This window comes from Euprymna scolopes, chromosome 7 (assembly GCF_053919585.1).
Source record: "Euprymna scolopes isolate OS-2025 chromosome 7, ASM5391958v1, whole genome shotgun sequence".
Taxonomy (NCBI): domain Eukaryota; kingdom Metazoa; phylum Mollusca; class Cephalopoda; order Sepiida; family Sepiolidae; genus Euprymna; species Euprymna scolopes.
In genome coordinates this window covers 152,114,769-152,128,832 of record NC_136488.1, presented here as the reverse complement: position 1 = coordinate 152,128,832, position 14,064 = coordinate 152,114,769, and the positions used below count along the sequence as shown (strand labels likewise).

At 31.4% G+C, this 14,064-nt stretch overlaps 1 protein-coding gene across 2 annotated transcripts in view; it reads right to left on the bottom strand.

The window, feature by feature from the left end:
• The window catches only part of LOC145280058 (regulator of telomere elongation helicase 1-like), a 1,039,981-nt gene that overhangs the window by 44,735 nt on the left and 981,182 nt on the right, over positions 1–14,064 (bottom strand). For both annotated transcript variants that reach the window (XM_080131745.1, XM_080131746.1), the window contains exons 26-28: positions 13,495–13,645; positions 9,878–9,981; positions 8,982–9,014 (exon numbers count right to left, since the gene is read on the bottom strand). In XM_080131745.1, coding sequence (XP_079987871.1) covers positions 8,982–9,014; positions 9,878–9,981; positions 13,495–13,645 — 288 coding nt within the window. The remainder of the gene's footprint in view (positions 1–8,981; positions 9,015–9,877; positions 9,982–13,494; positions 13,646–14,064) is intronic.

Here is a 14,064-nt window from a genome sequence, read left to right as displayed (position 1 = left end):
TAACCAATTTATATTGAAATGAAATTAAGGTTATATAATGGACAACGTTAAATAAAAAAATAAACAACTGTAATACTCTTGTTAAGAGTACATTTATACAAAAGAAATGTAATTATTTAATAGATTTAAATTGGAGGAAACATTATAAAAACAAATTTTATTCTTTTAATATGGTATCGAAAAGGGAACAATCACTTTTTAAAAATGTATTCTAAAATGTTATTCCTATTATTATAAAGCCCCCTATGTAAAGAATACAAACGATTTGGAGAAAAAGTATAGAGTTTGTTAAAATAGAGTTGAAAATCAATTTTATTAAATAATAGCCGAGGGGGGGGGTAGTGTTGCCCGGTCGTAAAAAAAAAAAAAAAAATGTGTGTTAGGTGCGAACTTAAGTTAGTAAGTGAAAGCATTCTCGATGGGCTCAAGTGGACACAGATGTTATAACGTTGCAAATTTAGCTTTTTATGATTGATTAATTGTTTGGTTTATTGGCCTATTAACAGCTGCATAGTCATTTAAGGCCAAAGAAGTGTTGTTTTTTTGTTTGTTTTTTTTACTTTTTTGGAGTGGGAGTCAGTCTTAATAGAATATAGTATTCTTTACTTTTCAATATGTCAAGGTGAGTTTGGAGGGAGTTTTGTAAAGGATTGGGGTTGAAATAAAAAAAAATTATTTTTTCTTTGAAAAGTAGATTTATATTTTTGGAGAAAAGATTTACTTCTTTCAAGTAATTTAGAATTTTTTTTCATTTATATTTTCGAAGAGGTTGTTAATGTTGTAATGTTTCGGGTGTAATGGGGCTAAATCGATGCAGTTTATTAGGAAATGCTTAACCGTGTAATTTTGTTGGCAGAGTAAGCATTCTGGTCAAAATTTCCCCCATGTTTAGCTTTTTAAAACGGAAGAACCTAATGATGATTCGTGCATGCATGGCTTGCAAACCGCATCGAAAGCAAGGTTTTTATCTGAACCCCCTTCAAACAAAACAACATTTCTACACGAAATAATTGTCAATTTTTTTCCAATTTTTTAAATATTTTTTGTCCGAGATCGCTCTTTCTAACGATACTGTGTTTGATATTTAATAGATGTCGTTTTAAACAAAAACAAAACAAAACAATATTACATACTTAATAGTAAACAGTTATTTATAGTTAAAAGTAATTTTTACGAAAATTGGGTAAAATTGTAATTTTCTTAGATATTATAAAGTAGACAGTGAAGAGTTCATATTCAGGAGACATAACTTGGAACACCAATTTTACATTACATTTTAATGGTGACCAACATTTTAACTTTATAGACTTTTTTTTTTACTAAAAACACAATAGCAGTTGTTCTACTCAATCAATTTTTGTAATTTTTGGATATTTTTAATTAATTTTCATGTCAAAACTATTTTCGACATGACAATTAAGTACGTAACATTGTTTTTATTTAAATTTTGTATTTTTTGGATATTTTTAATTAATTTTCATGTTAAAACTATTTTCGACATGACAATTAAGTACGTAATATTGTTTTTATTTAAAAAAAAAAAGTCAATCTATCAACTCTCACAAGCACCAAAAGAATTTGATAAATCTATACTGTTAGAATTACTAAAATATTGACTTTCTCGAAGCAAATTCGCCCAACGCTTGCTGCGGACCTGTCAAACTAACTGGTGAAGACTCTGGATAGTACTTCCATTTTTATTATTATGGTGCTTGTTAGATAGAGTCGACAGGTCGTTTTTATAAAATACTAGCGGGGAGTACCCGGCGATGCCCGGGTGTCTGGAGGTAAATCAAAACTCCGGGGGGGGGGGGGGGGGAGTTAAATAATAATAATAATAATAATAATAAAAAAATGTTTTGTTAGGTGAGTATGAGAATCGAACCCGTACCCTTGAGTTGGAAATTAATGTGTGAAAAAAAAAAAAGGGTGCTACGTTAACCATTGAGCCACGGCGACAGACAACATTAAACAGGTTTGAAATTATTTATTTAACTATAAAAACAGGCGTGCGCAATAAAAGTTAACTCTGCTGCTTCCATTTGACCTAATTAAGAAGGTCAAATAGAAGTCACACTGGACGTTTTTCCTGGCGCAATGCCGAGAACGTCCGTTTGAGTTTAGTTTCAGTTTATTTATACTAAAAAGCCCAATCAACACGTGAGAAGCCAAAATAGCAATAATTTTGTAAAAGTCGACGTAAATAAATCTATAAGCTACATGCGTTTCCAAATCCTACATATTATTATCTAGGACCTATATACACAGTTTTAAGCGATAGTAACGACCCCGGGAGCGTGTGCGAGAAAAGCCTTTTGAAGACATACACGAAATGATCACACACATTTTATGTATATAGATAGAAGATAGATGTTGTTTTAAGCAAAAACAATATTAATATGGAAAATTGGGTAAAATTGCATTTTTCTTAGACCTTATAAAGTAGACTGAAGAGGGGGCATAACTCGGAATGAATATTTTAGATTACTTGTTCATATCGTGTAATATTTGCTCTATTTAGCAACAGATTTTTTTTTTTTTTTTTTTACTAAAAACACACCGGCAGTTCTTCTACTGGATGAATTTTCATAATTGTTGGATACATTACTATTTTCGATACCACAATTAAGTAATATAGTTTTTGCTTAATACAACATATTAAAAAAAAGAAAAAAGATCTGTCGACCTTATCATAACAAGCACTATTGTTAAGCTTTTCCATCACGAAATAATCTAAACATTATTTGCTCTGTGAAGCGATTTATTGAAATAAAAAATATATATATAGTTTTATTAAATGAAACATCATAATTTTTTTTTATTTTTAATTGAAAAAATAATCTTTATTTAATCTTTAGGGACATCAATCGTGCAACACAGATTTATCCCCCTTTATGTAACATTATGTAACTGTAATTTAATATTATCATCATAACATTGGGGAAGTTTGCAAGCGGGAAAATGAACTCAAACGGTGAAATGCTCCTAACAAAGTACTCCAAACACGTCCTTTAACATCCCATACAACTCTTGGAAATATTCAAGATCTAAGCAGCCTATTCTCTTGGACTGCATCATTACTAGGAAGTCTGATTTGGACTTCTGCAGCACCAGAGCTTTGAGAGGAGCTGAGTGCTGTACTGATCATTTTATGATCTGTGCCAAATGTAACACCAAATTGAAGCTTTTGCTTATGAAGAAAAAAAAGGACCCCCCCCTAGAAATTGAACATAAAGACATTGAGAAAACAAAGTGAGAATCACAGGCTTATAATCGTGATCAATGAAAATCTCACCACTTAAAAGAAGAAGCTTAAAATAAACTAGTAATCTATTTAAAAAAAAATTTTTTAAATGTACAAAAAAAATCGAAACTGAGAGACTAAAATCGTGTTTACATTATTGACGCCTTCAAACAACGTTCCTGTGTAGTGACCATTTTGAGGGCGCGTTTAAAAAATCTAGCAAAAATCAACTAATGGTCAGATTTTCATTAAATATTTGAAACATATGCATTTTTAAATTACCCTATATTTTAAAAGCAGTTTTCGTTAAATATGTGAGAGGAAACATTTGTTTTCAAATGTTCTACCCCACTCCAACATATCATTTTCAGAAAACAGGCCCATATGTAAAAATAGGTAGTGCATCTTGACGTTCATGTTGCAGCCCAGATTTCTGACAGTAATCATCACGTTGTTGACAAGTTCTGCATGGTTTCAGCCTTATTGTTGCCAAGAAAGTTCTTCACTACCAGAACAAATGCTTTTCACGCTTCCAGTTCCACTTTGTTTATTGACTTTTTGAACTCTGAATCTCTGATGAGCTGCCGGGTCTGAGGACCACCAAAGATGCCGCTTTCAACTTTTCCATGGTCAATTCTGGAAAAGCCTGGCACAAGTAAGTGAAGCAGTCACTATCCTTGCCCAGAGTCTTGATGAACTCGATTAAGTTGAGCTCCATGTGCAGTGGTGGAAAGAGTATTTTGTGTCTTTCCACTAGAGAGTCGTTAATGATGTTCTTTTGTTTGCAAGGTGCCAATTCTTCCTGCACAGGCTAGTCCTTCTTCATGTATACTGAACACCAATTTTAAAAAGATTTTGAGGCTTTATGACTTTGAACCGATTGTTTTCAGCAATCATCCAGAACTATCGGATCTGAATATTTCTTATTAAAATAATCATTTCAAATCTACCAGAGGGTTGTTAATGACATTCCTTTCTTTGCACCAATTCCTCCTGAAATCCTTCTTCATGTATGCTGGTGTTACATTACAATAATCCCAGTTGTTGTATCTTAAACCCTGGTATGAGTTATTGCAAATAAATGAGTGTATTGAATCAAGAAGATCAGACGAAGAAGTTTAGATTAAAACTTATTTAAGAGGAGTTAGTGAGGTTGGTATTACCTTGTCTTAATTGTCAGGATGTGCCACTGTCCACTGAGTTGAAAGCGGTAATGGGTTTAATATTGAAAGCAGTCCTTTTTCCTCAGAGCTGTTAATCGTGTTGTTGATTACTGGCAATGACGATGGTGGCGGCATTGCTGCTTGTAGAAGAGATGGCGATGGCTGCTGATTGTTGAAGGATGGTGTTTGCGCTGCTGCTTGACTGCTGAAAAGATGGTGACAGTGGTGACAGCGCTGCTGCTGACTGGTGACAGTGGTGATGGTGCTGCTGCTGACTGTTGCAGACATATTGACGATGATGACTGCGCACCTCGAAGGCTGGGCACACACTGCTACTGCTCTCGGTACCGGTTTAAATTTTTACTTCACGCATGGACTTAGTTTAAGCCACGAGAACCTTGGACAGTAGTAGGGAGTGGTTTTGTTTTTGTTTTTTATCTAAGGTTGTGTTAGTTTCTGTGTCTTGACTCAACATAAGGAGTTATCTATTTAGGGAGTATGTTCACTTGTCCATTTCGGATTAATGCCGATGAATTTGTGGATATATTCGAGTAAAAATGCTACTCCCATGGTGTCTCTTGAATAAATTATTCGTACCAATGCAAACTGATCCCTTTTAAACATAATCACCCAAAACTATCGGACCTGAATATTTCTTGTCATGAAAATAACAATTTCCAATCAAAACACTTATTCCAAGTAGCATATTACCCCCACTAACATCTAAAATGCTCCACACATGTGTACATATCTGCAACAGAGATTAAACGTTCAGGTCATAAATGCATAAGTTCAGTCATCATAAACAATGCAATTTGCAATCCCCTCTGATCCATTCGGACGTAACAAAAAAAAAAAAAAAAAAAAAGGAGGCATTACTTTTGGAATGCTCCTGATATATTGTGTAGATCCATCGTTTTTTTTTTCTTTTTTTTTCTTTTTAAATTAAATCATTTAATTATCCTACTTTTCTGGGTCAATAAAGTAATATTTTAAAAACATCCATTTTCATTGAATCTACTGTCTGTATATTAATCTGTCAAAATATCTAATTTAAAAATAGATTTAGTTATTTTACTCAGGGGTTATATATTTATGCAAAACTATATATATATATATATATATATATATATATATATATATGATGATTGCAACGTCTTGTCAGACGAGTGCCACTCCCTCAGACATTTAAAATCCATGAGCCCAAATGCCTAAGGGAGTATCTATACAAAGATGATGTTACAGAGTCTTAGCTTTGTACGACAGCTAAGTCTCTCTCTCGGTTCAAAATGTTGAGATCCAGCAACAAGCAAGAGCAAGATAGCCAGCAACAAATTAAACTGCAGACCAGCTTAATGCGGGTACTGGTCTCCCGCTTTATGGTTTTTTAAATCAGAGATTTGCTTCTCCTAGAAAGGTTGCCTTACGGGAGCCCTCTCCACCCCAATACACATATACACACACACAAATATACACAGTGCTAGTTGGCCGTTGACCCAGAAAAAGAGTTCATGCGCCCTTTGGAAGGTCTTGTTTTTAATCCTCCAGGGAGACTAGCCGCCCTCCTCACCAAACAAGTCTGGTGGGGGAACCAGTTTAGTCGCCGGTGACCCGACCATGAGGCAGGTAGTACTGGGTTACATGGTACCAGTAGCATATGACATGACCTGACACAATATATATATACATCCATACATACATACACATCCATACATACATACACACACACATATATATATATATATATATATATATATATATATATATATATATATATATATATATAAAATAAATCATTTAATTATTCTACCGAAGGTCTATATATTTTAGCTGTAAAAAAATATCTAATTTAAAAATAGATTTAGTTATGCTACTCAGGGGTCATATATTAATGCAAAACTATATATATATTGAGATATTGAATAAATCATTTAATTATTCTACTGAAGGTCTAGAAATTTATCTGTAAAATACATGTTTTTTTTAAATAAATCATTTAATTACTCCAAGTTTATATATCAATATGTTATTAGCTGATGATGATGATGATGATATCTTTTTAAAATAAATTATTCAATTACACTACTGAGGGTCCATATATTAATGTGTAAAAAAGTATTTTTTAAAAATAAATTATTAAATGCCGATATTGAAGGTTCATATATTAACTTATAAAAATGCACATTCATATTTTTTCATATTAAAAAAAAAAAAAAAAAAAAAAAATTATATAATAATAATTTGACAAGAAAAATATCATTTCAAAAATATTGCCTGCAGAATTAAATATTTAAAAATCTTTTTTCAATATTTTTTTGGGAAAAAATATAACCTTTTTTTTTTTTTTTCGGAATTCTGAAATTACTGATTCCGTTTCTATGACTACCGCTGCAATATTTCTGCGACTCTATTTATTACATCACATGAATTGAAGAGTAACTTAACAGTTGTAGTCATCTGATGATAGCCTTGTAGTTATCATAAAAAAGGTAGAAGTAGGAAAGGTTATTCAACTTAATAGCAATCAGGTTATCCGTTCTTTGATACAATAGGGGCGCATGAAATATTTTTTCTTTTTATCTAGAAACACACATGAACACACTTTCTTATCTACAGTTTGAAGGCTTCAAAATTACTTTCAGGTTCTTATTCAAATTGGCACTTATAACAACAATTAAAGCAAAGGAAATACAAAAAAAGTCAGTATTATGTCATGGACCGAAGATGAAATATTCCAAAAATCACATAATTTGATAAAGTATTTTTATTTTATTCAAGCAAATCAAATTTTACGACTAAGCAAATCGTAATGTTTAAATTCAATAAAATAAGGGGGGAAAACTTAATTCAAAGTACCGAGGTGAAAATCATCCTTATGTAAAATTGCTAAAAATCGTAAATTTAGATTTTCTTAGTTTTAAATAAAAATTTACGTGAATTTTGGAATATGATACCTTTGTTCTGCAATGAGTGTGTACATCATACAGACTTTTCTGTATTAGCATTACTTTTAATTGCCACCACCAGTGCCAATCTGATTAAGCACCTACTTTAGAGTCACGATATAGCAAACAAGTCAGCCATTTAAAATCATTATTGATCGATTAAAAATAGATGACATATATCTACTTGATTTTAGACAAGCTAATGCTTGTCTAAAATCAAGTAGATATATGTCATCTATTTTTTATTTTTAATATAATTATTAACACTGACTGTGCACGCAACAGGAGTGTTATATTTACAGTTGCCATTTATCTCACCAGAAATATCTTGTATAAAATGTATCTGTGACGGTAATTTTCTATGAATTTAGACCCAAGGGTCCTGTGTATGACACAAATGAAATGTCAAAATGATCCTTCTCAATCTATTTGTGTTATAAATAGGAATCCTAGTTTAAAATTATAGAAATTTACAATTGTTCAATTCTAACAAATTTCATTGGCGCAGAAAAGAGTTTATGAATATTAAAAAAAAAAAATTTGGAAGAATTAAATATTCTCTGCAATTTTTATTACTTAACGTCACAAATATTTTTTTTAATAATTACTGAATACTGGCCCCCCCCCCCAAAAAAAAAAAAACACACTTGTCTGTTCGGTTAAAGGTAAGTAAAGATTTAGAGATATTTTTTGCTTATTTTTTTTTTAATAATCTAAAAATTATTTCTGATTTATGACAAGTAATCACACACACACAAAAAATATATATAACTAAAAATGCTGTGATTAGAAATTGAACCCACAATTGTTAAGTGTCAATCAGTTAAAATTAAACACCCTCATCTCCATAACAAGAGCAATGGCCGACTTTTTAAAACCTACTTTATCTGACACAATAAAAAAACAAGAGTATTTAAAACAGGACCACTTCATTAATTGTTATCAGTTTGTTTTCCACTTTTATTGTTATTTCATAATATATACATATATGTGATGAACAAAGAAAGATTGGTTTTATTTCAGAGTTTTCCTTCTGGAATGATTGCATAACCAAGACTTGAGAGTATAGTCTACCCTAATCCAGAGGTGGAAGGAGGATATATGGATTCATACTTTTCTGATGGGTATTAGTGAAAATGATGCATCATAGTAGAAATATATAAACACGGATAATTCTTATCCCAAATCAGAACTCTATTGTCACAGACAACAACTACAAATAGTAGGACATCACAAACCGGATCAGAACAAGACACTGTAGGACTGCAGTAAACAAACACAAGTGAAGACAAATAGAATCCCTAATCTGTCCAAAGTACAAGGAAGCTCCCCAGGACACAGACCACCTGATCCTACACTGTCCAGTCGTCCAACTGGAACGAGGCTATATGACTGGCCATCTGAAGACAATTTCTCAGACTAAAATTAGTGGTATAGAAGTCTAACCCATATAATACTACTACTATGACAACTTAAACCTGCTGATAACGTTTGTGTTTCAGAAATCCTTGTTGGTCATGCTTGTATTTTAATCAATTTATGACAGTTTCAAAACGAGGTCATGATGTAAACAGAGTTGAAAAGCAATCATAAGAAACTACATTTGTGTAAAAATCTAACGATACTTACGGAAAAACTGCAATATAAGCTGTCGTTCATCTTCTGCAAATTGTTAAAAAGAGAAAGATAAGAACATGTTAGATATTATAACATCATTTTAGTTGAATATCATTTAATATTTCATTTAAAATATCATTTAAAATTTTATTTAATATGATATTTAATATATCATTTAATATTTTATTCAATATATCATTTAATATAATATTTAATATATCATTTAATACAATATTTAATATTTCATAGCATGAAAAGCAAAATAAAAAACCTCTGCTTCCATGGTAAGTCAAAATACTGACACCCAAAAAGGTTGGAGAAGACAGTATTCGTAACATGATGAATATGACAATCAAGATAACAATCCGAAATAAATATTTAAAAGCCTGCATGAATAAATCCTAAAACTCATCATGTGAAGACAATTTATTAAGGCGATAATGAATTTCAGCATTTTGGAACAGACAATTCAGTTTCCTAACAATTTTTTCCTTTTTCCAATGACCTCTAATCCTAAACCTTAAAAAAAGAAATTTTTTTTTTTTATTCAAACCCTAATTTAATCCTAACCTAGAAGGTCTGGTTCAAAAGCTATACCAGTACAAAAAAATAAAATATTGAAACAAAATTAAAAAAAAAAAAAAAAATAAATAATTAAACTTCAACTTTCTTGTAAAAATACAAATTATAACAGTTGTTTTATAATATTTTCTTTGTCAAAAAAAATAAATACGTACGATGCCTCATTTTGGTTTTAAGGCCTGAATTTTATCATTCGACAACAATAAACAGTGACAAAACTTTGATTTTTAACATGGGTCACAAACTGTACCGGTACCACCTTTTTAGATGTACATCGTGTGTAGCAGATTTGTGTGAATATAAAGTAGAACCGTTCTTTTACTTACATCAGTCTGGTCCAATACATCCAATAAATTCTTTCTTGAATTATCTTGCAACAAGTTGTTCTTCGATGAAAAATATCTTTGCTGGAGTAATTTCGCTTCAGTATCTTTTCAAAAGAAACACAAAGAAAAATATTAAGGTAAGTGAAAAGCGAAACAGAAAAATTTCAAATACTAAAATCGTGTTAGATGCCATATTCTTTGGATAGTGAATGCGCAAAGGAGTTTAAAGTGTTACAGTCTTTGTGCTGATGTCTAAAAGTGGAGAATGTGCAGGTACAAGCTTGCACTTGAAGATGCCGCTATTATGGTGTCGTATTTCTGATATTTTTATTAGATATAAACTAAAAATAAAAATGTATCTATATATAAATGATATTAAACTTTAAAGAATAAAAAAAAAATAGAATAATTAACCTTTTTTCTGATTGGTCTAACTAAAACATTTGGTTATTTGAAGCCGCCATAAAAAAAGAAATAAAAGAACTGCCATCTGTTAGCATAGCTGGGAAGCAATCGTTCGTTTTGGAAATTAAAAGAGCATCGTCCCCCCCCCCTACCGGGCAGCTATACCCTGGTAAGTTGGCCCGTTATATCCTACATTTTTTTTTTTTTTAATTTAATTTTTCAAGTTGGATCCAATTTTTTGCGGTGCGTTAGTTTATTAATGATGAAAATACAGAACAGTAAAGAATGGATTTCTACATAACACCGTTGTTCCAGCGCGGTTCATGTTCTGCATAAGTGCCAAAGCGTGTTAAGGTCCTTTCCTGATCTTGGTGAACTTGAAGAAAGAATCTGATCAACTTTAATCATCCTTCTACTATAAGGGAGTACCTGAACAGATAAAAACCAAGTGTATTAAGTTTTGTAGGCCTATCTAATCTCTTGAAAGTATTCACAAAACCTACACTCTCACCTGTGGCATCTGTGAATGACAGAGCAAATAGAAACTGTCTCTTATTCCTACTAGTAGGGCCACCCGGTATTGCCCCGTTGTAAGATACGCTTAAATATGATGTTTTAATTCATGCAGATTACATATTCATTATTATAGAGACAATTCTCCATCGATTATTATATTAAACGTAATCTTTAGTAGTGAGATCAAAACTAATCAGTAATCGGAGCTTTTTGGGGTATTGGAATCGGAAAAATTTTAACCTACTTACCGATGCCAAAACTGATTCCTTAAATTATCTTATTTATTTAATTTTGCTTTAAGAAACATCTTCCACTGCTTGTAGGAATAATAAAATAATATTTATTGATTTAAACTTCCAGTAAGATTAAAATCTCTAGATCACCACGTCACAAGTGTGTTTTTATGTTTGAGAAAATATATGCACGTTTAAGATGTGTTTTTACAGTAATCAAGACAAAATAACATTTTTATAGTAAAATATTTAGAGATTTATAAAGTTTCGGAATCAGGAATTTAGCATGGAATCATCTTATCACAAAAATATATCATCACATAAAATAGACGTTTTTTTGTTTATTAATTCTATTTTTGATCTTTTCCAACTTCCAAATAATGGTCTTCACTTCTGGCATATTTACTGTAATATATTGTAACTTTCCAATCCTTCTGGATTCACCTTCAGAGATAGATTAATTTAACTGTTTTTAAACATTTTATAAAAATATTTTTTTAAGTTGGAACGGATCAAAAATAGAATTAATAGACAAAAATCGCCTATTTTATTTAATGAAATATGCTGCATATATATATATATTTATCCACTGACAGGTGTTTTGTCATCTACAACTCATCAGAGTGGCTGAATCTAGTGAGATTCGAAATCAGGACCCCATGAATCTCGCTAGAATCAGCCACTCTGATAAGTCGTAGACGAAACACGTGTCAGTGGATAATTATATTTTAAAAGCAATATATATGCCGCTCCCGATGTGGGGAGGTACCAAATTGGTTAAAGGGAAAATTATTCCCAACTACCATTTAGGTAAAAAAAATGCACTTTCGTAAATAATTGAATTCATTCAAAACGTATCGCAAAAACAAATAACATATATATATATATATATATATATATATATATATATATATATAATATAAAGCTGAACATCTGTGTGTGTGTCTGGTCACGAATAGGCTCCTATATGGTTGACTATTATAGAAAACTGATTACATATAATGATAGAAGATGTATTGAGACACAGGAATGGGTAGGTTTGATCTGGCATAATAACGATTCATTAAAATTGTGGGGTCTGCGTATACGCCTGGTCCACAAAGTATGGAAATAAAGAAATTAAAAACAAACGTTTACAAGTGTTTTGATATAGATGTACATAATAATATTTTGATAAGTATATTTTAACTTAAATAGGGATGGTATAATAAAATTGTGGGGTCTGCGTTCGCGCCTGGCCTCCATAGAATGGAAATAGGCACAAACTTTAATAAAGACTATTCATATCTATCTGCGTAAGTATACTTTGATAATTATGTTTCAGTTTGAAGAAATATGGTATAATAAAATTATGGGGCGTTCGTTTATGCCTGACCTCCATAGAATGGAAATATGTCACAAAGTTTAACAAGGTTTTTTAATACAGATCCACAGAATATTGTGATAAGTGTTTCAGTGTGAACAGGTATGGTATAATAAATTATGGGGTTTATCTATTTTATTTTTACTTTCATCATATTTTGCTTTGGTTTTGATACCCCCAAATTCGAAGCTATCTCTTTACAACCCTTCCTTTTCATAACCTATCATACTTTCATAAATCAGAGTCCATTTTGTGTAGGCTGTTTTTGAACCCAGTCAACGACGGGTACTTTTGCTAGTATATATATATATATATATATATATATATATAAATTCATCTGTCATCCCTTTTTTAAAAAATGGAATCGCTCGATCATCAAAGACAAGATTCAAGCAAGCAAGCACTCTTGGACGGTGCACAGAGTTTTATGATTATATTGATTTTTATAACTCTTTTCAGATCGTGTACTATGTTGATGAAACTGTTGAATAAATTTAAATCGTAGAGAAGAAGTTCTGTAACGTTGTAAACGTTTACACACTCAGGACCCAACATGTTGTAGACTCAGTCGCAAAGGAGACAAAGAATAGGAAAGAACTTCAACTCCTGTTTCAGGTTTTAAAGAAAAGACCTTTATACCTTATTCTCCTGCCACGCATGATTTCTCATTACGGCTGTGACGTCACCCACGTCTCTAACATGCTCTTCAGTCTGTGCATACATTCTGTTTATAGTCTATTTTCTTTTTTCCTTACCGTTATGCCACTTTGCACACGGTTCAGCATTTGCATATATCCACCATATGCATGTCTGCGCTCTGTTACAGTTTGACTTTTTAATGAAAACTTAGTGACTTTTTTCTTTATTTCAAAGAAAGCCAATAAAATTGATATCTACAAAATAGCGATCGCCAACAAGCTTCTTTCCACCATTAAACTCTGCACTTTTGTAAAATCACATCTTTATATTGCTTTCTTGCAGTTATACGAACAGAAAATTTTCATTTTTTATCTTCTTTTAAAAAAAATATTTTTTTTAGTGAACATGGTTTTATTAAGTTTTAAATAAAAAAAAAAAAAAAATCAGAGTTAAATACAAACCTTCATTTGTTTTCAATCCTGGGACATGCATGACAACTTCTGAGGCCTTCATTGACGGATAAGCTTTCTTAATTGGTGCCCGAATGAATTCAGTATCTTGTACAGATATCATATTTACTTTCCGTTTAGAAGCAGGTATGGGCTGAGGTAACTGCCAAAGAGAAACATTCAACGTTATATTAATGATGACGGTTATGGTTAGGGTTAGCTTATAGTCTAGATTCTGTTGTGCATTGTTGAAGCTATATTTAAAAATCATAATTAGTATTCTTAATTTTATTATATCTGGCATCCAAAGAACTCATTGTACAACTTTTGGTATAATTTTAATCATTTTTATATTATTATTAGCATTGCTAAGAATGTTGTGCTGTGTGCCGTTCCTGATTGGTTTCAAAATGTGAAAGGTATAATCTAGATTCTCTTGCACATTGTTGGAGTTTTATTTAATAACTAGAAGATGTACTGGGCGTTTTTCAGTATTAAGCGTAACATTAAATTCCTTAAAAAAAAAAAAAAAAAATGAAGTAAAAAAAAAAAAAATTGGAAAGAAACATACGAATATTATAT